The 22,707-nt window shown below is 39.7% G+C and overlaps 1 protein-coding gene across 2 annotated transcripts; it reads right to left on the reverse strand.

Moving 5' to 3' along the window:
- Positions 1-40: 40 nt before the first annotated feature.
- gsna (gelsolin a) lies at positions 41-21,422 on the reverse strand. Of its 2 annotated transcripts, XM_004538427.4 has the most exons (17): positions 21,283-21,422; positions 13,224-13,420; positions 10,512-10,666; positions 9,837-9,998; positions 9,599-9,748; positions 9,430-9,519; positions 7,513-7,645; positions 6,885-7,189; positions 6,574-6,707; positions 5,830-5,920; positions 5,582-5,608; positions 3,805-3,975; positions 3,183-3,357; positions 1,588-1,709; positions 1,316-1,393; positions 1,136-1,196; positions 41-852 (listed from the first exon to the last, which is right to left on the reverse strand). In XM_004538427.4, the coding sequence occupies exons 2-17, from the start codon at positions 13,417-13,419 to the stop codon at positions 683-685; spliced, it is 2,220 nt and encodes a 739-aa protein (XP_004538484.1). In that variant the 5' UTR covers position 13,420; positions 21,283-21,422; the 3' UTR covers positions 41-682. The 2 variants fall into 2 exon arrangements, with proteins under 2 accessions (XP_004538484.1, XP_004538485.1); XM_004538428.3 differs by lacking the exon at positions 5,582-5,608.
- Between the last annotated feature and the right edge of the window lie 1,285 nt (positions 21,423-22,707).

Here is a 22,707-nt window from a genome sequence, read left to right on the forward strand (position 1 = left end):
AAGTTAAGTGTTTGTAAAAGCAGAGGCAGAAAACAGCTGGTATATTTTAATTTGGTTTATTGAATTGATTACAGGAAACCTTAGAAATTGCCACAGAAAGTGGAGCTAATAAAGAAGCAAAGCAGTGGTTTTCCACTAAAAGACACCGCAGCAGAACACAAGCTTCCTGGGTTAGAATCTGTGGCATTATTTTAAAATAAATATAACATCTAAAGGTACAAAAACATCAATAAAGACAGTACCCTTTAAAAAACAAGCTTACTGTAATCTCAAGGAAATCATTCTAAGGCATTGGTTGTATTGCTTTTTATAAGCTGTTTTCTTGGCAGTAGCTTTTGTAATATTGCAGGAAAACCAAACTTTAAACTGTCTTCTTTTATGTTTGTTATATTTTGCTAGTAAACAGGTTTTTATTGTCAAACATGGGAAAATCGCCTTGAATGAGAGTCGTAGTTTGAGGCTATATGTAGTGCAAATCCTAAAGGAAAGCCTGTGTATCTGTTGAAGTTCTATTTGTACTGGATGATTTCACTGGTTTCAAGGCACAACAGTAGCATTTGAGACAAAGTGAAAAAAAAAACAGTGATTCGTTAAAAAAAGAAAAGGGCACGTGTAGCTTAAAAAAAAAAGATCTTGCTACACGGTGACAGGTCGGGGCAGAGAGGTGGGAACAAGGGAATGTTCAGATGTTCAGTTCAGCCATAGCGCGCTCCAGAGGGTCGGTGGTCCAGTAGTCGTAGTCCCAGCCCAGGAACCAGCCAGTGAACGTGGGCGGCTCGAAGCCCTGCTTGATTTTGACAATGGGCGTCCTCGGGTCTCTCTTGGCCGGATCTGTCTCGATGTAACGGACCGCTGAGGAAGACGAGTTTGAATTAGTACAAGGATTAAAAGGGTAGCAGAAGATGCTTTATGCTTTGACTCTTGGTGACACTGCTGCTCTAGTTATGGGGCACTTTGCTGTTAATGCATGTATCAGTAATTATGATGTCTTTTAAATAAATACATTCTGTTTTTTGATTAAGTTTTAATTTTTTTTATCTAATGATTGATGTTGTGTTAGATAATTTGCAATGCCAGCTGTATTTCTCGTCTCCTATTCCACATGGCATTGTTCTTTCTCCTCATATTTGCTCACCAGATGCCATAGCTTCAGTCTTCTCCTCCTCTTGGGCCTCATTTCCAATCCAGACAAACACCTAAGAATAAAAAAAACCCCAAATAAATAAAGGTTTATTGTGGAGTTTATTCTTTTTGTGGGCACTGATTCTGCTCTGAATGCATATAGTACAGCAAAGGCAGTCAGCTTGTTTTTTACCTGCTCCCAGGTGTCCAAGATCATGACATCATCAGTGGCAAGGTCATCTTGGGTCATCTCACCTGGTACCTCCTCAATCTAAGAAGAAGAAGACGGATTTAAGGGGGCTTTATTTTTATGTACACGTAACGACAAATAAAGACACAGTGCACTGTTTTCAGCAGGTACTTTGAAATATTCTTGACATCCTGCACATGCTCGTGCAATACCAAAGACTTGAAAACTCGAGTCAGAATAGGACAAAACCAATCCAGCAGGAGAAGAAAACGTACTATAAAGTTTCCAGTCTTATTGGAACAAGCAAAGAGACGGGGTGGATGAGCATCCATCTTGTCCTTGAGTCTAGTGGAGGTGCGATACTCCGTCTTTCCACCCAGAGCCTCCCAGAACTGATCTGTAAAACGACAGAAACACTTCAAGCTATTACAACCATCAGAATTTGTAAGAGGGCAAAGCAATAGTTTGACATTTGGGTAACTCTGTTCCTTTTTTGTTGGTACAAAGCCAAATCAGGTTTTTAGTTTAGCATAAAACCTGGAAGTAAGCCTGGTTCTGTCTAATGGGGAAGAAAACAAAATGCTTGGTTTACATTATCAGGTTATCACTATTTTTAACTGAGGTAACTGCTAGAAGTATCTGTTAGTGGACAGATGTTCCAGTGATTTCACTGTCATCACACACAAATTCCTCTATTTGCACTGGGAGGCAGTGGGATAAGAGATGTGCATGTGGGAAAATGTGTTCTGAAAATTTCAGGTCAGCCAGTCTGACACTTAAATCCCATTTCTCCCCAATCCTGGCTCTCGCTTCAAATTCCAACACATCATCTTGACCATGCTTTCATGCCTATATGCACTGAGTTGCTGCCGTGTGATTGGTTGATTAAATATCTGCATTAACAACCAGTTGAATAGGTGTACCTAATAAAGTGTCTGGTAAGTGCAATTGCAGTGTTTCCCCACACATAGACTTTAGTTGGGCAACCTTATTTTGCTATTTATTCATTTTATTTTGCCCATGTGGAAACTGGTGGTTTTCGTCAAGTGAGCAGTGGTTTACAGGTGAGATAAGAGCACTGAAAATGTCAGTGCTGTTACATCACCTGCCATAGACCAAAAAAAAAAAATACCTGTAAACATATATAAAGAATGAAACAAACCAGGAGCTAAAAGCTTAATGGACCTGCTGAGGTGTTTGCAATATTGTGTAGTTTTTGTTACAATTATTCTTGCCCTTCCAGCTATACAGCTATTTAATCAATTTTTAATATACAAAATTATTGTTAGAGCACCTTTAAGGGTAAAATAAAGCAAAATAAAACAAAGTGTAAATGTAAATTTGCAACCAGCATCTGTGAAACAGCAGGTACCTGCACAGTACAGCATCAATTTTGAATAGAAAATCTTTTCAACCATCAGAAATAAAATGGTGAATTTCTCGCTTGTCTTTTGCGAGGCCCCAGCCGAGGCCAGTCCTCAAAAGCAGGGTGTTTATGAAAAATTGAATCTGTTATGTTGTAGCCTGAGGTGTTTTTATATGTGAAACTGTTAGCAGGGAGTTTCTTCTTCTTGAGCTTGGAAAGCAAATAGCAAGACTTCTGACAACATCAGAAGGGGTGATGCAATCAAGTCTGCTTTGTTTCAATATGGATGAACATAAGCGCTTAGCCGAAATACAAAAAGGGAGCTATTTAGCCTCGCATTAAAGCGCTATTTTAACAGCCAGACCACACTTTGTAGCTGACACAGATACAGTTGTGAGTATGTTAACAGCTGTTGGGTTTCAGCTTGACTTAAATGCAGCAAAAAAATTAAATAAAGGAGAGAAAATGATAGTGGAGGTAACTGTGTTTATCCTGTTTCCTCACCGCTCTCTCCTCCCTCGGACAGCTCGGAGACAGACACGCCCAGGATGTCACACAGCTGCTGAGCTCCCTGCTTCTCTGTGTCGCTGGCACCCACTCCCACCCACAGGAAGGAGTTGCCGGGGGTCACCAGAATAAAAGCATCATTGGAGTTTAGGTTTGATGCCTGCACGTCAAGCTGCATAGAAACAGAGATATTGCAAGTTATCATGAGGAGCTGTTGTACGTTGACCTTCTTAAGTGTTGGTGGTTTTTCATTTTTACCAATATTCATGCTAGCATAATGCTTTATTTGACATTTTATGCCCTCTAACACCAATTCGAGAGGATATTTTAAAGGAAAGGACATCGGTGTTTTCCATTCTTACTATGCATTTTTCCCTTTTCCTCTTAAATACCCTTCAACCATTTACTGAATACTTAAAAAAAACTTCAAGTATGAAGTGCTTCTGCTTTCCTTTAAAACCTCTAATTGTTACTTCATTGTTAATGGACAGTGCTTATTAGATTAGAAAACAAATATTTCAGAAATCTGTTAGAAACTGTTTTGCAAAAGAGAGAAGAAAAAAATTAAATAATCGAGGAATGATTAAATTCAGGTAATGAATGAGACGTTTCCTCTCACCTCCACAGCTCGTGTGTGTCCTGCAGAGTTGGAGCGCACCTGGAAGAGTCGAGTCTCAGCTGGAGCGGACTGACCTCCTTCTCTGGACGTTCCTCCCTTGTACACAATCATGGGCTTTCCTCCAAACAGACTCATCAAATGGGCCGGCTCTTTCCCCTGCACCACCCTCACCTGATACACAAATACCGAATTTAAATCTCTGCATCTAATGAAGTTGTTGTCACAGCAATTCATATCGAAAAATACCTCATGCATTTTGATGTTACAAGCGGTGCTACCAAATCACTGCAGACACATCCTCCCTAATTGTGTCCTGTGAAATATGCATCAACAAGGTGTGGAAAAAAAGTCTGCAGCAGTTCCCACCACTGACGCAAGATGGCAGCACAGAGCCAAATCATGCCATACCCTGAGGTGAGAGTGAGATCTGTGATATTAGTAACCACGGTGAAGATAAGGTATGTCGAAAACAGTCTGCGGTTTTTTGTAATAAACAGTCATAACTCTGAGGTGTTGCAGTCAGTGGTTCCTCTAATTCAGTAAGCACTGCACATTACACTAATCCTGAGCTTGCTGGGGCAAACAGAGAAGAGATAAATATTTACTGATGAGTTTACAGGGAGAAACTATTTGTATTACATGAAGTTTAACATAGAAAGCCAACATGCTTTTTTATGTTCTGCTGTTCCTTCAAATATTTGACATTTGATGCTTTTGGCTTGCTGCAGTTGCTGATAGATTAAAGTTGAGTTCATAGACTGTATATACAAGTGTGAAAATTCCTTAATGCTTATAAATGCATTCTATTTAATGGTCAGAAGGGGGCAACTTCTCTTAGTGAAAAAAGCCTCTAAAATCTATGAGAAACCAGCACTGCTCCTCAATTTGGATCCACTGGGACTTTGCTATGACCTGAGTAGAAACTTTCCTGACAAGGTTTTGGACAGCGTAGCAAGTCTTACTTAACATAACATAATGCTCATTATCATTATTAATGTAGCATATGCATCTCGTGATTGACAAGTCCCTGCAATGGGAGCGATTTCTCAAATGAGACAGAGGTGAAAGAAAAGCTCAAACTCTGGCTTCAGGCCAGAACTTGACCAACAGGTGACATCACGCTTGCTATGCTCATCCTTAAGTACAGCCTGTGATTCAGTTTAGTTTGACAGATGAGCAAATGCAAAAAGTGTTTGGTAATTGCAAGATGAGGAATCAGGAACATGAGGACAAATAACTGGGACTGCTGCTGATTCCTACACACAAATTCAAACACATACAGAGTCGTGCCACAACACACGGACAATAAGAAGGCCGTACATGCACACGCGAGGAGTGAGCAGTGAATGACCAAAGACTCGTATGAGTTCAGAGCCACTCATGAATATTTAGGCCTCACAGACAGGCTAAGGCATCATAATGTTGGTGTGACATCAGTTCAGGACAAAGGAAAAAAGTAGTGTGGCTTATTTATGCTAGCAGACCGAGCTGGCGACAGAGAAGGAGGGAGCCTCCCATGAAACTCCACAGTGGAATGTCCTGTTTGTGTTTCAACGAGTCGTTTTCATTTGAAATTCACTTTAGCTCATTATTACAGTCACTAAACCTGAAAGGACTTCTCAAAAATGAATAACACAATACCCTCCAGTAATTATAAAGAATGGGAGAATCGAGAGAATATGTCCTTGTTGCTTCTATTTTTGCTGTGGCTCTGGACACGAAACACATGAGTCCCTTAGTGAAGATGAGGAGCAGGGAAGGAATGAAGGAAAAATACCTGAGTGGTTATAGGAGCGCCAACAACCTGAGGAGATAGAAAAGGCCAGAAACCAAGCAAGTGAGGAAATGAGCAGCAGCACGGAAACCATGAGGAAGAGGGAACACAGTGAAAGGATGTAAAAGTCAGACAGGACGTGCTAAGGAAGCCAGACGTGAGCAGAGTCGTTGATGACAGGGAAGATCAAATAATATATAAGCATATGGAAAAAAAAACCAGAAGCACGCTAAAAGAACAATATGTTGTACCTGCACAGGACCGCCGCCGAGTTCTTCATCCAGCTGTGCGCCGAGGATCGCAGAAGCCCCAATTTCATCCTGACTGGAGTCTGCTCCCTGCCTGGAAAACAAGATGAGTTTATCAGCTCAGCATTCAAACATAACAAGAGGAACTGAGTTGGACACAGCATATGCTTACAGCCCAACCAATAAGATTTATGACTGTGATTAATCTAATATATATCAACTTTGTGTCTCTCGCTGAACTTTCTGAACTTCACACCTTCTCAATCTTTCCTCCGCGTACTTTTCACAGTGAAACAAAAGTGCAAAACTGAACTATGATTTGTTTATTTCCAGTGACTATTACATTAAATTCAGTGCTACCAAAAAGAAAATATATCCCCCTTTTTATAGTATTGAATGACTGATACTTAAATTTGTGGCAACAAGTTTAAGCTCCAGTGACTGAACTAGCTCTGAAAGGGGGATGCGATGAGTGCAAAATAACAACTTCATAATGTATAAATTTCTATGTGAAATCCCTTTGTGCTTTACAAATGTAATGTACCTACAAATTTATTTCTGACTCCTCAGCCTCGATGTTTGCTTATGAATCAGTAAATCTGATCAGACCCTGCTAATTATCTAAAAATAATAATACTCCAGCTCCACGCCGGCTGCTTATATTTTAGTGCTATAGTCTGATGACAGGTAACTTCACGATACAGACTCTAATTATGGTTCCACAGTCTTGACAAATTTATGTCTCACCACATGTAGATGATGTGTCCCTGGCGCCCTCCATGAGAGTAGTTGTAAAGGATGATGTAGCTGTCTCCTCCATAGAACTGTCCATAAGTGGATGGATCCACTGGGACTTTGTCAGATCCCTCTATACGCCAGATCTAAGAGGGGGGAAAAGAATAACATGGAAAACGTAAAATTAAAAAAAATCACATTTAGTAGGCTGTAGATTTCAAGGTGCACCTGCTCCCCCTACTGGAATGGAAAGTAATGACACACACAGGCAGCACTGAAAGCAAATCTGACACATAATCACAAGCTGAATGACAAACCCCCACCTGTTTCTCTCCGCTGCCATCGTCCACCATGCCATGCTGGGCGGCCATGGCGGAGGATTCATGTAGGGTGGCGGCATCGAAAGGCACCTTCTCAATCTTTGCGATGCTGTTAGCGATGTAGGCCACACCCAGGCCCACAGTCTCATCTTTATCGCGCCAGTCTTTGAAGAACTGCTTGAAGAGCGGCGTCTCGCCCATCTCAGGCAGGATCTGGACCTGTGTGTGTTTGGGGTAACCCATCTTCTTGATGAATTCGTCTGCTGCCTTCATCGCTGCTTTCCGCTCTTCCATGTTGGCGTCTTTGCCTGAAGAGAAAAGACATTAAATACTGGAGAACGAAATGGAGAAATGTTACTGAAAATCAAAAAAGGAGGCCAGAAATTATTTCTAAACCTGGGTGAGAAAGGTCATTTGGTGCATTGACTTCAGCACTAATATAAATATTACAAAAGAGTTCTGAAAGTTGAAGAGTTGGTAACGAGAAGGTAAATAGTTTAACTTTTGTGAAATGCACGTATTTGCGCTTTTGCTAAGAACGATATGAGACAGCTGTGTTGTCTGCAAGAGTGGAAAAAAGCAGCTCAGCCAAGAGCCATTTCTTGAGTCCGCTGCACCACCCTGCACTGACCTTTCCAGAGAAAGATCTTTCCATCAGAGCCGTGGTCCAGGATAAAGCAGTCACCAGACTCCAGGGTGCTCTGAGCGAAAGGGTTCTCTGCTGCCACGAGAGTAATCGACATGGCTCCGGTAGCATTGGACACCTGCAGGGGAGGATGGGAAGGAGGATGAAGGAGCTGCCAAGCAGGGAAAAGTACCGCTTTTCAGGAGATTGAAAGGCTGCTGTAGACGCTGCTTCCTCTTGATCTTTTAAGCCAGGCAAATATGAGCAAGGGTTTTATAAAAGATACGTCTCTTAATTGATGTCAGCTGGCAATTTTACTCTATGAATCTTAGAAATATGACGCTCAGTACTTTATATTTTAACTGATGAATGATCACAAAAAAGGGGCTGCAGTAGGAAACATTTTGGGGGTTAGTTTAGAAAAATTTTATATTTTTCTAAAATAACCCATAAAATGTTTCCTACTCTCTAACACATTATAGTTTTACCTTAATTATTACCTAAATGTGTATTCCTGATAGGGAGTTTGTATTTTTGGACTATATCGATTTACACTTACTAGTCACTTTATTAGGTACACTTTCCTTTTACTGGTTTGGACACTCTTTCAGCAAGGTACTGGAAACATTCCTCAGAGATTTATTGGCAGATAGATTGGTATGACAGCATCCCATGATGGTGACTGTGGAGGTACAGTGAGGCCTGCCCAAGAAACCACTTTGAGATGATTTGAGCTTTCTGACATGGGATGTTACCTTACTTGAAGCTGTCATCAGTTGATGTGTACACTAGTAATAAAGAATTGTCAGCAATATATCTCAGGTATACTGTGGCTTTGTGGTGTGACCTTCTGCTGCTCTAGCCCACCTGCTTCAAGATTTGACATATTGTCTCTTCAGAGATGCTCTTTTGCATACTTTGTTGTGCTTATTTTTACTATTTAATTTGTAAAAATGTGTATACACACACACACACACACACACACACACACACACACACACACGTAGGAAAATATTTAGTATACACATCCAGAAATGCATACACTATTATATATTGTACATATATTTATTAGTTTCAGGTTGGCCATTCTTGTATTTTGCTCGTTTGTGTTGTTGTGTTTGCACATCTCTGTTGCTTGTGGGGCTCGCACACAAGAATTTCACTCGCATGTGCTGTGCCAGTGTGCCTGCACATGTGATGTGACAATAAAAGTGATTTGATTTGATTTGATTTGATTATTTGAGTAACTGTTGCCTTTCTCTCAGCACAAACATTATCCCTTATTCAGACCACTCTCTGTAAACTATAGAGATGGTTGAGTGGAAAAATCACCCCAGATCAGCAGTTTCTGAAATACTCGTACAAACCCGCCATATTTAAAGTTTAAAGTCACTTAAATCTTTTTTCTTTCTCATTCTGATGCTTCAGCAGGTCGTCTTAATCATGTCTACCTGCCTAGATGCATGCAGCTGCTGTCTGGATTGCCTGATTACTTGTGTTAATAAGCAGTTGAATAGGTGTACCTAATAAAGTGTGAGTGTATATATGTGCAAAATTAACAAAACATTTACTACATTTTTTTTAATCTACTTTATTTTTAGTACTTTGGGTGCATCGTTCTGGAACTAAACTAAAACGTTTGTGGTCACTTGTAAATTGTTGTTGTTCACAATGAATCATGAATATATTAATTCATCATAAATAACTTTATTATCCTTTTATAATGAGGTTTCTGTATTGGTGTTTAGAGGCCCATTTCTAGCAACCAACATTTTTTATGTTGAAGAAGCCACATAATCAGCCTGTGCACAAACACAGGAACAAAAACTTTCCTTGCTCATGTGCCAGGCACGTTTCTAAGTGAGTGAACGCCATGTTTGTTTCTGTGTTGTTGCTTTTTTCTTAACAAATCCATGCTCTGACCTTGTAGAGTTTAGCCCTCATCCTGTTTGAAGCATCAGCTTTGATGTCATCCGAGTCTCCAGCTGGTAGATCTGGTTTGGGACCTAACACCTGAGGACAGAGGCAGAGATTTTAATAAAAAAGCGACGCCTGAAGACCTAAATTTGATCTCATAATGCACTGATCGCACCTCTATCATCTTCTCTCTCTCCACCCCCTCATCACAGACATAAACTCGAGACCTCCCACTGCGCTCATTATCACGGATCCCCTTGGCAACCTGAGTAGCCTTCAGCTTCTCAAAGCGGTTGCTCTGGGAGCCACACCACTGGTAAATCTCCTGTGGGGTGAAAGGAAAGACAGTGGATTGAATGAAGAAGAGCTTTTACAAGTCATTTTTTAAGATAAGATCTATGTATAAGATTTACATCTCCCAGGTCCAGGATGAAACAGTCTCCCGTGTTGAAGCTGTCCCAGCTGACCGGCACCTCCGTTGCCCTGACCACGCGGCGTCCTTTAATCTGGAGCACTCGCTGCACCGACACCTCATTGGTGACAACGTGCTTGAAACCAGATGCCACGCCTCCTTTCTGCAATATGAGCGTCGCATTTAAAAGTGAAATAAAATAAATAAATGAAAGTAAAGTCACTCCAACTGTAAATAATAAAATGTTTTTTTGAGCCCTGTTCTCTCTGCAAATTTACTGCCCTCTTGACACATCTGTGGCAAAAACGTACATACACATAGAAACTGTATAGAAAAATCCTCATATATCAATATTTCACTTACACAGCTTGAACCCTTATCAAAATGATCAAATCTTCTATTTTTGCACCTTACAGTATACTATGGAGCCAACTACGGGGATTTGTTTCTATGCATGTGAAACATCTAAATTTACAGCAGATGTTTCATGTAACAGTGAACGAATAAAGGAACTGAGATTCTGTTTCAAAATATGTGATAAATATAAAGTATTTCTTTACATGAGCCTGGTTTTAAAAGCATCAAAAACATAAAGGAAACACACCCCTCTAATCATTTATCATATTCCTCTTAGGTAAATTCAAATGTTTCTGCTAGTTCAACAGTGACATCTTACCATGTATTTGATTCCAGACTTGAAGTAGCCCAGAAAGGTTTTGGACTCGTGTCCCTGCACCTCACGGTACTGGATGGGTTTCCCCCCGAGGAAATCGTCCATTTGGACCGTAAAGATGGCTGCTGAGCCGCTCTCATCCTGGGTGCAGAAATCACCTGTGCGAGAGAAACCAAAGAAGGGATCCATCTTAAATCCAGCCCTCACAGTTCTGCTGAAAAATAACCCAGTTAGCCATATTTTGTGTCTGACCAGTTCTCCCAGTGAGGACTTCAGTCAGTTAGGAGATCAATATGTAAGAGCAGCAGCGGGTCACATTAATACATGTAACATTGTTTTATTTATGGGCACACAGTGTAGTCCATCAGCATGTGGGTGGATTACATCACATCCTGCTTATTGGTAAACTGTCTGTGCCAAGATCAATCAAGCTTACGAAAACAAAATAAAATTAATAATCTGACTCAGCAGTGTAAATAATGCGTTACCTAGTAATACCCATTTCCCATTATTAATACCAACACACACAGCACAGATACAAACAGTGACAACTAACTGGGATTTGAAATTGGAAATGAAAATGTTTGGTGATTAAGATGATTATCTTACCAGAACATCAATGTTGGTTTGGACACATCCAATACACAATTATAACTTTTGCCCTGTCTCCCTCATGTGCAATGTGCACACAGACAGGGCAATTTTCCCCATTTTCCCTATTTAACAAAGTATTTTATTCTATTAGTACAGTATTGTTTTCTATTTGTATAGTACTTATTCTATTGTATATAGTATTCTTTCTATTTTGTATAGTATGTTATTCTGTTTATCTTATTCTATTCTATTGTTTTTCTCTTTTTCTCTTAATTTTTTACTGCTCTTGTATTTTCTGCCGTGACCAAAAATTTCCCACGTGTGGGACTACTAAAGGTTTATCTTATCTTATCTTATCTTATCTTATCTTATCTTATCTTATCTTATCTTATCTTATCTTATCTTATCTTATCTCCCAATTTTAATCAAATAAAGAAGTATATAGTATATAATTAATTTAGTTTTCTCTGTAAAGTTCCTAGTGCTTTAAAATTTTCCCTTGACATAAAGGTTTTTTTTATTTTAAACCGTCATAAATAGTTATACATTAAACTGTATTGGGTAAGTCGTTGGTGAAATAATCTACAAACTTTTGCATGCACGGTTTAAATTTTCAGCACTTCAATGTAAGACATTATGTTGCATTACTGGCAGCACTTCCTCCTCTTTCCTCTGCTTTTTTCCCCCTTTCCTCCCTCTCGGTTTTGGGTTTGCATGTGTGAGTGTTATTGTGCATCTGGGAATGACACCGACTGGTCATCTCTCCAAAACACCCGCTGGCTTTTCACTTCACACTCAGCCAAACAGATCGGCATCCTAAATGATAGTGCGCAATAGTAAATGGTTATACCAAACTCCTGTAAAAATACAAGAGTTTGCACAGCAAATTCTTTGTGAATACTGGTAAAGGTGTGTTTTTTACAATATGATCTGTGATTGATTTTTATTGCTGTGGATGGAGATGTAGAGCTTTATCGTAAAATCATAAAATCTCTATGAATATTATGTATAATAGGAGCTAATTGTGTTAGAAAAGGGAAACCTGTAATCTATACAGCAAAGTCTTCTTTCGTTATGTAAATGTTATATTACCTAGTGGCAGATAACAGCTGACACAACCAGCTGCCAGTACAGTGCTGTACTGTAATTTAACAGGCAAATTCTCATAGCATGCAGTCAGGCTACGTTTTAGTTCTCACTTCCAGGTATTTCAATTTCCAGGAATTTATTTTCCTTTGCACCTGTGCACCAGGTCTTCACGTGGTATTCAAAACCAATTATCTGCAGGGCGGCTCCACCTGTCACATTCTTCTTTGGCTGACCTGCCTCTCACCTTATTTGCTCTTCCTACTTCAGCTCTCCACTCTGGCCAAGATTGCCTGGACTCCTGTGCTCACCTTCTCACTAACATCAGGCTGACCTCCTCTACAAAAACCACGAATCATTTTAAATATGCAATAAAGTAAAATAATTTTCATAATAATCCTGTTTATGAGTTCAAACTCATGTTCACTAATACTTTAGCTTAAAAGGTCATCTTTTACACTAATCAGCTTTTTTAGGGATCTCCATACTTCATTTGTCACTGAGAATATCTACATTTAGTCCTTATTAGGTTTTAAATGCATGAAAAAAACATCTACTATTAAACACCAACCCTCATTCGTTTCACAATCTGATAGAAATGATACAGCTTATTATCTGATAAAACTGTTTGCCAATGAGCCATGTGGCTTTCTGTTGCTTTATGGCACATGACTCACTGTCCTGACTAGTTTCAGCCTCTCCACTGCAGCAGAAACAACGGGCAAAATTATTTTCCAGGGCCTTCATCCTCGTACTGTTCCTCATCTGCTTTGCAAGTCAAAGAAGATCACACTGGAAAACTGAGATCATCTTTATTTTTTGCCACATCACAATGGAAACAAATACAAAAAGGCATGTCTCCCATGTGCTACTAGGGGTTTTGTGCTCAGCCTCAGTGTGACCTGTGATATTCGTGGTTTACTTTCACATTTGAATAATCCAAAAGAAAGAACAGCACTGTATGGTATCCCTTCCAGTTATAATGGTCGACTCTGAGTAATAACCCAGAGATCATTTCCCTTTCACGGCACTCACCCAACCAGAAGTGGAGGTCGTACTGCAGGCTCCCGGAGCGCTGTTTGATAGTATTGAGGATGAGGTAAGCATCTCCGGTGTAAAATCCCCCGCGCAGGTTCTCAGGGACAGGCACCAGGTCAAAGTTCTCCACCCTCCACACCTGGAGGCCTGGCTGCTGTCCAGCTCGCTCAAATTCTGGGTGGTGCGCTGCCATCCTGCATTCAGGGAAGTCACAGACCTTAAGTTAAGGGCTTTTGCTACTGCACAGGCCAAAAACAAATGCAGGTCAATGAGCTAAACAATAAACTTAGTTGGTCAAAAGGCTACTGCACCAATAAAACTTGCAGAGGTTGTAATAACTTTACAAAGTGAAGCAGACACTGCCCACATGAGAGCTATAAAAGCCACTCCCCTTAAAGCTCAGTGGTTGCCATGAATATAAAGATAAAGCTTTGTTCTAGTTAAGTATTAATACAGAGCAGAGTGATTCATCCACTGTGCTCAGGGTATTTCCTCTAGAGAGCAGCAAGAGGAAGCCATGGCAGTTATGACTCATTGTTATCATCATAAACTGTTAGTGATGGTTGGCAATAGAAACACTTCTGTGTTTCTGTATAACTGTCTATTTGTATATCCTGCAACCAGGGGTTTAAAAAAGCCTTTAAATGTGTCTTTAGATAACTACATAGTGGACAAATCTGCTCAGAGACATCTGTCCAATCATAAACACACACACAGACACACACATAGACCCATTCATTCATGTCTGACATAATGCCACCCACAAACAGTTTCAAGTAGGTGCCTGTGCTACACTAGATTACTGCCTACTGCCTTCTGGAACGCCTGAGCGGATGTCTCAGATGCTAAAATGAGAGCGGGGCATCCTGTTTAAAAAAAGAAAAGTGGTTAAAATTTGAATAGTTTTTCACTTTTTGCAGCTGTTATGTTGTTTGGGTAAAAAATTCTAATGCCAACAACACAATTCATACCACGACGAGGCAATAATTTAAACAAAATTATGCTACAAATTCTGCAGTAAAGATCAACAGCCCACACAGTCACAGCATCCTATACCAGCTGCTTGTTACGACATAAACACTACAGAGGTAACATTTTTTCTGCAGTGGAGTGGAGTAGTGCTCTAACCCAAACTACAATATCAAGTTTAGATGTTATAAAACTGTATAAACTAGAGTTCATGCAGTTCAAAACAAACACAGAACCTAGTTTTCCACAGGAATGCTGCTCGTGTACTGCCTTTCAATTTGCATGCACACTGAAGCAAGAATCGGCCATTCTTCTAGGCAGGCGCCTGCCCACAAACATGGCAGGAATCTGTTATTGACCCGGGAAGAGGAAAGTGGCTCCGAATTCATGCAACCAAGCCAACAAACGTGGGGCTTCTTTCCCCCCCATCTGTGCTCTCTTCTTATGTCAAACTCAGTGCACATTACTTTGTAGCTAAGGAATGGTTTGAGATGGAAAAGCAGGCGGATAATTTCACAGTGAAACACATGCAGTCAAAACAGAAGCTTCCTGGAGTCATACGAGGCCAGGCACCACCTGACCTTCCATAACTACACACAGGTTTGGCTGGACGGGAAAGATCTGAAGCCATGAGGCGATGCCATCACAGCATTATACACAGTCCTTGTAGATTTCCCCTTGTGAGAAGCTTGACGGTCACAAAAACCATAAATGATGCTTCTTTAGCCACATAAGAAGAATTAACTAACGATACCAATGTTGAATAGCCAGTTTCTGAAAGCTTCAACACACATTAGTGGCTTGGGTCATAAAGTTCTCATATGTTTTATTTGATAAAAAACAGTGTAGAGAGTTTTCATAACAATTTCACAACAAAAGTGACCCAGAAACTATTTCTAATTTGGATTTTATCTGTCTTGGATCACCACATGGGCTAACCTCAGTCTTTCTACTTAAGCTGTCAAACACGAGCCAGCCAAATTTCCTACTGAATTCCTGTTTAGATCTATTGCTGTGGTCTGGAACATCAAAATGACACAGTTCAGCCTTTACATAACCAAACTTTTGAGTTCAGTAGTTTCTGTAATGCTGTTGTTCAGGCTATATAGTGAGAGTGTATATCATCAGTACCTTTTGAATTCGTTCTTGCTTTCTTTCCATAAATATCATAGGAAAAGCTGAAGGTTTGCAACTTTTTTGGAGAGCTAGATGAGAGTTTCAGAGAGCTACCACTTCCATGTAGCATGTTGTATCCTGGCCTAGCATGATAATTTAAAGCAATGGAAGAAGCTAGCGTAGCTCTGACGAAATTAAAAATGCAGGGCGTTGTAACTTCCTAATGTCTTATTCCCACACTGAGGTTTTCCTGTACCCCCAGAGGCTGTAACACCCCCTCTAAGACCTCAAATGTCTCTTTTAACACTTTCCCAGTGTTTCATAAACTTATTATAGCACAAAGCCAAGCGTGTCTCTTTTCTTTATGCTAAGCAGCTAATCATCACCTTGCTGTCAGTTCATCTAAAGGTTGAAAAAGAAGAAAAAAAGTGATATTTCCCTCCCCAAAAAAAGTTTGGTTATTTCTTAGAGCTATTTTTATTATATCAGTGAGCCCAGATAGCATCCTCAAAACACACCTGATGATTCATATTTTTCAATTATGTATTTTCAAAAGTCATCTAAGTGCAGAAGCAAGCACATCCTCCCAAGATGGCTACTTCCTGGCAACTAGCAAAACACTGTAGTGACATACAATAACACTGTGCTCTCATGCAGCTGGTAATAAATCTGGTGCAATGCTACAGCATTTCTTTAATGAAACCAACATACCCAGAAATCTGCAAACAGCTTCACTTTAATTTGAAATCAAGCGGTAAAGGGAATATTTTTACCCCAAGCTGGCCATTACACAATCATTTAATATTCTCATGTAGAGGGTGCAAGTTTTATGAGCGGTTACCTCCTAAATCACATTCTCAAAAACATACCTGAAAACAAAGCTAGGTTTCCTTAACAACTGAAGGGTTTTCATTTAGTAGCTGCTGAGTAGGCTAACTTCCCTCTTAAACATACCACTTGTGGAAAAGACAGTATCACTTCTGTGCAGCTTCATATTCTGAAGATGATCATCTCTGTGGCACTAAATAAACATGACTGGCTGTGACTGTGATCTTCTCCTCTGATGGAGAAAAATGTTCTGTCTTGTCTCCTGCACATCAGAGCTCTTTCATCCTAGAGTTAGGTACGATCCCTGACTTAATAAAGCAAACATCAGAGGGGATACACTCAGCATCTGAGCAACCTTTGAAGAATCAAAGCCAGTAATGGTGAAAAAAAGAAGACGAAAACTTACACGGGGAAAAGGTTAGAGAATGAAGTTTAAGGCACAATAAGACTCTTACAAATACAAATGTTTTTGCTTGTATGAGGGACAGCAGCTGACTAAAACAGTCATTTACTATTCAGGGTTGCTTCACACTGGATAAAGTGACTCAAGGAACGGTGGTTTGTTGACTCAACACAGCCTAAATAGAACCGGTCACATGACCTGTGGTCAGTCACGGGCATGCTGAAGAAGGGAGGCGTCTGCCACCAGCCGCACACTGGCATCCAGTCAGTTTGTACCCCCTCATCTGTGGACCCACCCACCACCCCTTCGCCTCCTAACAAACAGGGAATGAGAGCTCATTCCAGCTCCAGTTATCTGATCCCCTCCCCCAATCCTCACCAACCTCTCTTTTGTGTCTGCCTTCGCTCGAGGCCCGAGTGAAAACTCGAAACTTGTGCAGGTCACAGCATTGGATTCATATGACAAGAAATAAACTGTTACATAAGCCCTTGTGATTTGTCTGCTGGTGTCCATTCTTCAAAAACAAACTCAAAATAGCGTTATCTGGAAAATCTTGATTCTTGGGGGCCATGGCAGCATATCATTCCTGAGTTTCTCCCAAATAAAACAATATTCCTCCTTCAGGAATGGTGTGTGTGCGTGTGTGTGTGTGTGTGTGTGTGGGGGGGGGGGGGGGGGGGGGGGGGGGGTATTTCTGGTGACTCATTTCCTCCATGCATGCCACTTTCAGCCTCTTCAGGGCTGCTGAGCTGCCATGTAGCTTGTTCAGGACACATCAGATAATGCTCTGTACAGACTCTGTAATAGCCACTCTGCTTCCCTACCATGTTGACACTGTGTAAGACAAGGAGAATCAAAATGGCTGTTTATGACTTTGTAAATAATCTCCCTGATTTATGGATGGCTGTCAAATGATATGAGAAACTTATTTCAGGAACAATCAATATGTGAGTAGCCATAGCTGAAAAACTCTGTAACCACTTCTCTTCTCATGTAATGTGCAGAAAGTTTTAAAGATGGGATTTCACTCTGTATGTGCGCATATGAAGTGAGTTCTCCAGTGAGTAATTAAGTAACAAGTAATGTGTTACACATTACTTTCTTTTTCAATTATGGCCCCAAACAATGCAATTTTACACTTTTAAACAGGAACATTCCTGATATTGTGTGGTCAATTTCACAGTAACAAAACTACAGTAAAATGTTTGCTTTATGTATCAGTTATAGAGAAGTCATTATGATTGTGGTTGCACTGCTGCCTCAGGAACTTGGCAGTTTGCAATCATTCGTTCATCTGTGCACTTAAAGTACCCAAAGACAACATGAGGCAGAAAGCTGAAGTTAAAAAGTAAGCTGACCGTTATATTGATGATCCTACAAACATAATTACATCCACCATGAAATCATTCAAAGCTAATAATTGGAGAGTTAGAGGAAGAACTACGAGAACTTTGCATGTTTAAAAAAATCAGAAGCCATTGTGAGCTACACATAAGACTTACAAGAAGTCAATGCTGCTTAATGGGACAAGACTGGCTTCTGGGGCTTGAGGTGTATTCACATATATTCATATACAATGATGATCACTTTCACAAGTCTAATTTAAATGGCATTTAAAATAAAATATTTTATAAAATTACCTAGATCTAAACTTAACTTTAACTTGTGGTTGAAGGCAGCCTAGATATCCCTAGTCGTGTTTGATTCATTTGACAGTCAAATCATAAAATAAAATTTTGCGGTGACTGAATGCCAAACATCCATCCATAGCCACCATAGCAATGCTTTACAACATTGACACACAATCTCAACTTTGTAAAGAATGGGATAATAGTCAATACTAGACTGCATGACCACAAGAGGCAGCTGGTCAGGAAATGGATATTTAAAAAACACAAGACATGCTCTCATTTTTCATGCAGAGTCAATCTGCCAGGTTGTCTGAACTTAGCAGCTTACAGCTCTCTTGGCCTTTTCTGACATAAAAGGTTGTCTTTTTCTATTGGTTTTGAGCCTCAACAATGCAGACTGAGTGCCAAATTATAATAATAAAACTGCTATTGAAATTATTTTACTTTAATCCTACTGAATGGGGCTGCCCGGAATGTGTAATTTCTATTAAATCTCACAGGACCTTTATTTTACACAGGTAAAATATCCACTCCTGCTTATCTTAACAGTGTTATTAATTGTTAATTGAGTTCATGTTTGCAATGAGTTATAAGTATCAGACACTTTCAGTGGTTGGGGCACTCTTACTTTGACGGGCGCTGCAGATTTAGCATACAAAAATGCTCTGCTATAAAGACACACAGTACTCTCATTAAAGTAAGATTCTGTTAAAAGTTTGATATACAATATAAAATTTCTAGTGCTGTCAACGTTAACGGGCTCGCTCCATGCGAGGGCTGCATGGCATCAGCTCGTTAATGGGTTAGCGCCGTGTAGCAACTCGCATGGGGCGATCTGCGTTAACTCGCTAACGGAGATTTGCCGCGTTAATGCGGTTATGGCGTTAACGTCATTTTAGCGAGATTAAGGCTGACAACACTAATAATTTCACAATGAAATGATTTCTGAGTACAAATAAAATGTTTATGATCTATTGCACAAAATAAGACTGTACAAAGATTAACATTAGCCTGTTTTATCCATTCCAAAACCAGTTTTCATGTGTGTTTGGGAGCAATTGTCCTGTTGGAACATCCAACTGTGACCACGTTTCAATTGTCTAGCTGTTGATTTGAGGTGAAGTTGAAGAATTTAGAGGTAATCTTCTTTCTTCATCATTCCTTCCATTTCCTGCAATGTACCAACACCACTGACAGCAAAACAGCCCCACTGGTGATGCTACCACCACCATGCTTGACAACTGGTACCGTGTTCTTGAAATCCTCACTTTTACTCTTCCAACCATACCTCTTGTCATTGTGGCCAGATAGCTCAAAATTTCTCTCATCTGAACATAAAACTTTTTTACAGAAGGCATGTGGCTCGTCCATGTGGGCAGCTGCAAGTTTCAATGGAGCTTGAAGCTGTCGATTTTGGAGCAGGGGCTTCTTTCTTGGTTGGCCCCTGGTCAGTCCATGGCGATGTAAAACTCGTCTCACAGTGGACAGTAATGGTGGTGTACCAGCAGTTTCCAGTTCATGGCAGGCTTGAACCTGCCATGAACTGGTGAGTCCTGAGTTATTCGTGAACATCTGAACTAATTTCCTTTCATCTGACGGTGACAGTTTGGGTCTTCTTCCAGACATCAGCAAAGTGGTGACACATCCGAGTAACTTGTACTTACATACAATTGTTTGAACTGATGATCTTGGAATTTGTAGTTCTTTAGAAATAACTCCAAGAGACTTTCCCAACTTGTGTAAATCTACAATGCTCTGTTTTAGATCTTCACTGAGTTCCTTGGACTTTCCCATTGTTCTGAGTATTGGTCAATCCAGCCAGAATTTTTGCCAGAAGCTTGTTGATGGCTACCAAAAACATCTGGTCAAGGTGGAACTCACTAAGGGACATTTAGCCAAATATAGTGAGCGTAAATACATATTTGAACCTGTATATATATACTTTTGACTCTGTGTGCAGTAAAGAAATCCAAAATAAATTCCAACTTGTGCACCCAATTCTTGTTTTTGAATGGTATTAAAGATGTATGCTGTACAATCATTCCACCCTGGAAAAAGAACAGTTCAAAGACATCATTGAAAGCCCAATATTACCATAACATTCATGCCCGGGATAAGTGTATGTAAACTTCTGACCACAACTTGGTATGCACTCATTCTTGTTGTTCCCCAGATGAGCCCTAAAGAAAGCATGCACACTGTTGTTTAAGGCGTATAAATTTGAAGTAGGGTGTAGTTCAGACACCACTTAATCTCTGGAGTGAGGAGCTGACTCAGTTCTTTCTAACTTCTGCACACATCATACAGTCTGATGAACTCAGTATATGCTCGCTACAACTGTCACGAAGAGGATGTTGTGACGGATCTGCTCATAACTGTTTCGTCATTTCTGTGGCAACCACAGCACAGTAACTAGTGTTTAGGACAGACGGGTACACTCAGTTTAGTCCACGGGTGATACATAACCCATTTTAATCTAAGACCAGTAAAACTTTTTGTATAATACTGCGTTTGTGTGTAGTGATATTAGCTACACCACACCATGAATAACGGTGCACTTTATTAATAAAACTCAAATTGTTAAATGATTTCTGTAATTTTCATGCTTTGCAACAACCAACCTTTGGTCATATGTTCGACACTCCAGCTTTAGGATACAAAACTGCTAGGTAGAATCTCACAGTTTCTACCATAGATCCTGAAAAACAGCATGTTTCTATAGTAACATGTTGTTTGGGTTTTTGCATCACATCATGAAAGTCACTCTAAATACAGTCAGACAGAGTGTGACGTCAGTTTTCATCCACACTGCATTTTCAGGAAACATTTCAGGTTTCCGTCGACTTGTCCTTATATGGCAACACTGCCTTGCATTATAGCTAATTAAAAGCTAAGTTTAGCACTTTTTCTATTTATTAGATAAGAAGAATATTGGTTAAAGTATAACAAAAACCGTAATTTCACCCTGTAGGTTAGTCTCTCTCTGTTAAACCTATAATCCAGACAGAACTAACGGGCGTTAAATAACGCATCAAATTACCATCCTGCAATCTGTGCGTCAGGCTACATATTTTCTTCGAATAACGTGGGTTAATAACACAAACCTTACCTGAACGCGGAGGTTGTGATCTGGGTCTATAACGGACGGACGGGTGTGGACCTGAGCTGCAGCAGGAGCACAGAGTCGGTAGTTCAGCAGAGCGCAAAGCAGCTTTTTATGGTCTGGCCCGGGACTCACTATATGACACACCCTCTCCGCCTGTCTGCTGCACCGCCTGCTGCATATCTGTCTGTCTATGTATAATGTAGCTGGGACAAGATGCACAGAATAACCGGTACAAGTAATAGCTGCTTACATATTTAGGGGTTCAGTACTGGCTTGGCTATTTTAATATTTTAATTTATTTTAATATTATTTATGAAAGAAAAAGAAAAAAACAACAACAACAGCTTACAAAGGTGTTTTTGTTTGGTTGATTGGTTTTGTGTGCCTGTATGTGAGAGAGTTTATTTTTATTGTATTTTTATTTATCTTTTGCTACGGGTATTATAATAGAATCTCTGCCACAACTGTAACTTCCGGCCACGACTCACTCTTCGTTCAGGAGAGGGCTTCTTAAACAACACTGCCCCTGTCTGGTACTACTATACTACCATACTATTACCTATTCTACTAATAAAAGCTCATCAATGGCCCTCTTGTGGCCTAAAAAGCAAAGAGCAGGCTAGTTTTTAGTCCCCTAACTGGCATACTCAGACAAAGGTTGTTTGAGTGACTGAGCAAGAAAGGTGGTTGGCTGGGCAGTTAGTTTAACTTTTGAGTGATGTTTAACAATAACAAACAGACCTTAGAAAATTCCCTTACTATTGTTAATATTATTATTCTTATTGTTATTATTTACTATTCTAGGGGATATTTAGACACAGTTTATGTTGAATAAATGTTGTGATAATGAGTGCCTGTAAATAAAGCATGATTGCTTCTCGTTCACACTATCTAATATGATGAACATAGTTTAGCATCAAGGCAGCATAAAAATGTGCATCAGCCAAAAAGTGTCACATTAGTGTGGTTATTTTTTCAGGAAAAAAAAAAGAATAAAATGCACAATACATTTTTAGTCAATAAACTGCAAATAACTAACAAACTAACTAAATGAATAGATAAATGAATAAAATGCCCGATGTAGCAAAAAAAAATGTTACAAATGAAAATTCAAATATGAAAATTGATATTAGATTTCTTTTGTTTTTGATTTGTCAGGTGTTCAAGAAGTTCTCCAGTTAAAAGACAAACAAACAAACAAAACAAAGTATTTAATTATTCCAGGTTAACATGGTTAATAAAATATTTATGAAAAGAACAAATTGCTTTGAAGATATACTGTATTGTAAATTGCTTTTAATAATGTGCATTTCCTTCTTCTTGCTAATATTTGGAGCTGGACGATTTACAAACAGAGGAGCGTCCAGTCATGGATGAAAACATCCCAACAAGAAAGTCTTGTTTTCGTGCCATGCTTTTTCAGAGTGA

The sequence above is a fragment of the Maylandia zebra genome, linkage group LG7 (assembly GCF_041146795.1).
Source record: "Maylandia zebra isolate NMK-2024a linkage group LG7, Mzebra_GT3a, whole genome shotgun sequence".
Taxonomy (NCBI): domain Eukaryota; kingdom Metazoa; phylum Chordata; class Actinopteri; order Cichliformes; family Cichlidae; genus Maylandia; species Maylandia zebra.

What these genes read in the sequence shown, in the direction of transcription:
- gsna (XM_004538427.4), bottom strand. Translation starts at nt 13,419, where the DNA reads ATGGCAGCGCACCACCCAGAATTTGAGCGAGCTGGACAGCAGCCAGGC. An exon ending in AGAGAGAGAAGATGATAGAG is followed by an intron (nt 9,520 to 9,598) that starts GTGCGATCAGTG and finishes CTCTGTCCTCAG; the next exon opens with GTGTTAGGTCCCAAACCAGA. An exon ending in GACTGAAGCTATGGCATCTG is followed by an intron (nt 853 to 1,135) that starts GTGAGCAAATAT and finishes CGTCTTCCTCAG; the next exon opens with CGGTCCGTTACATCGAGACA.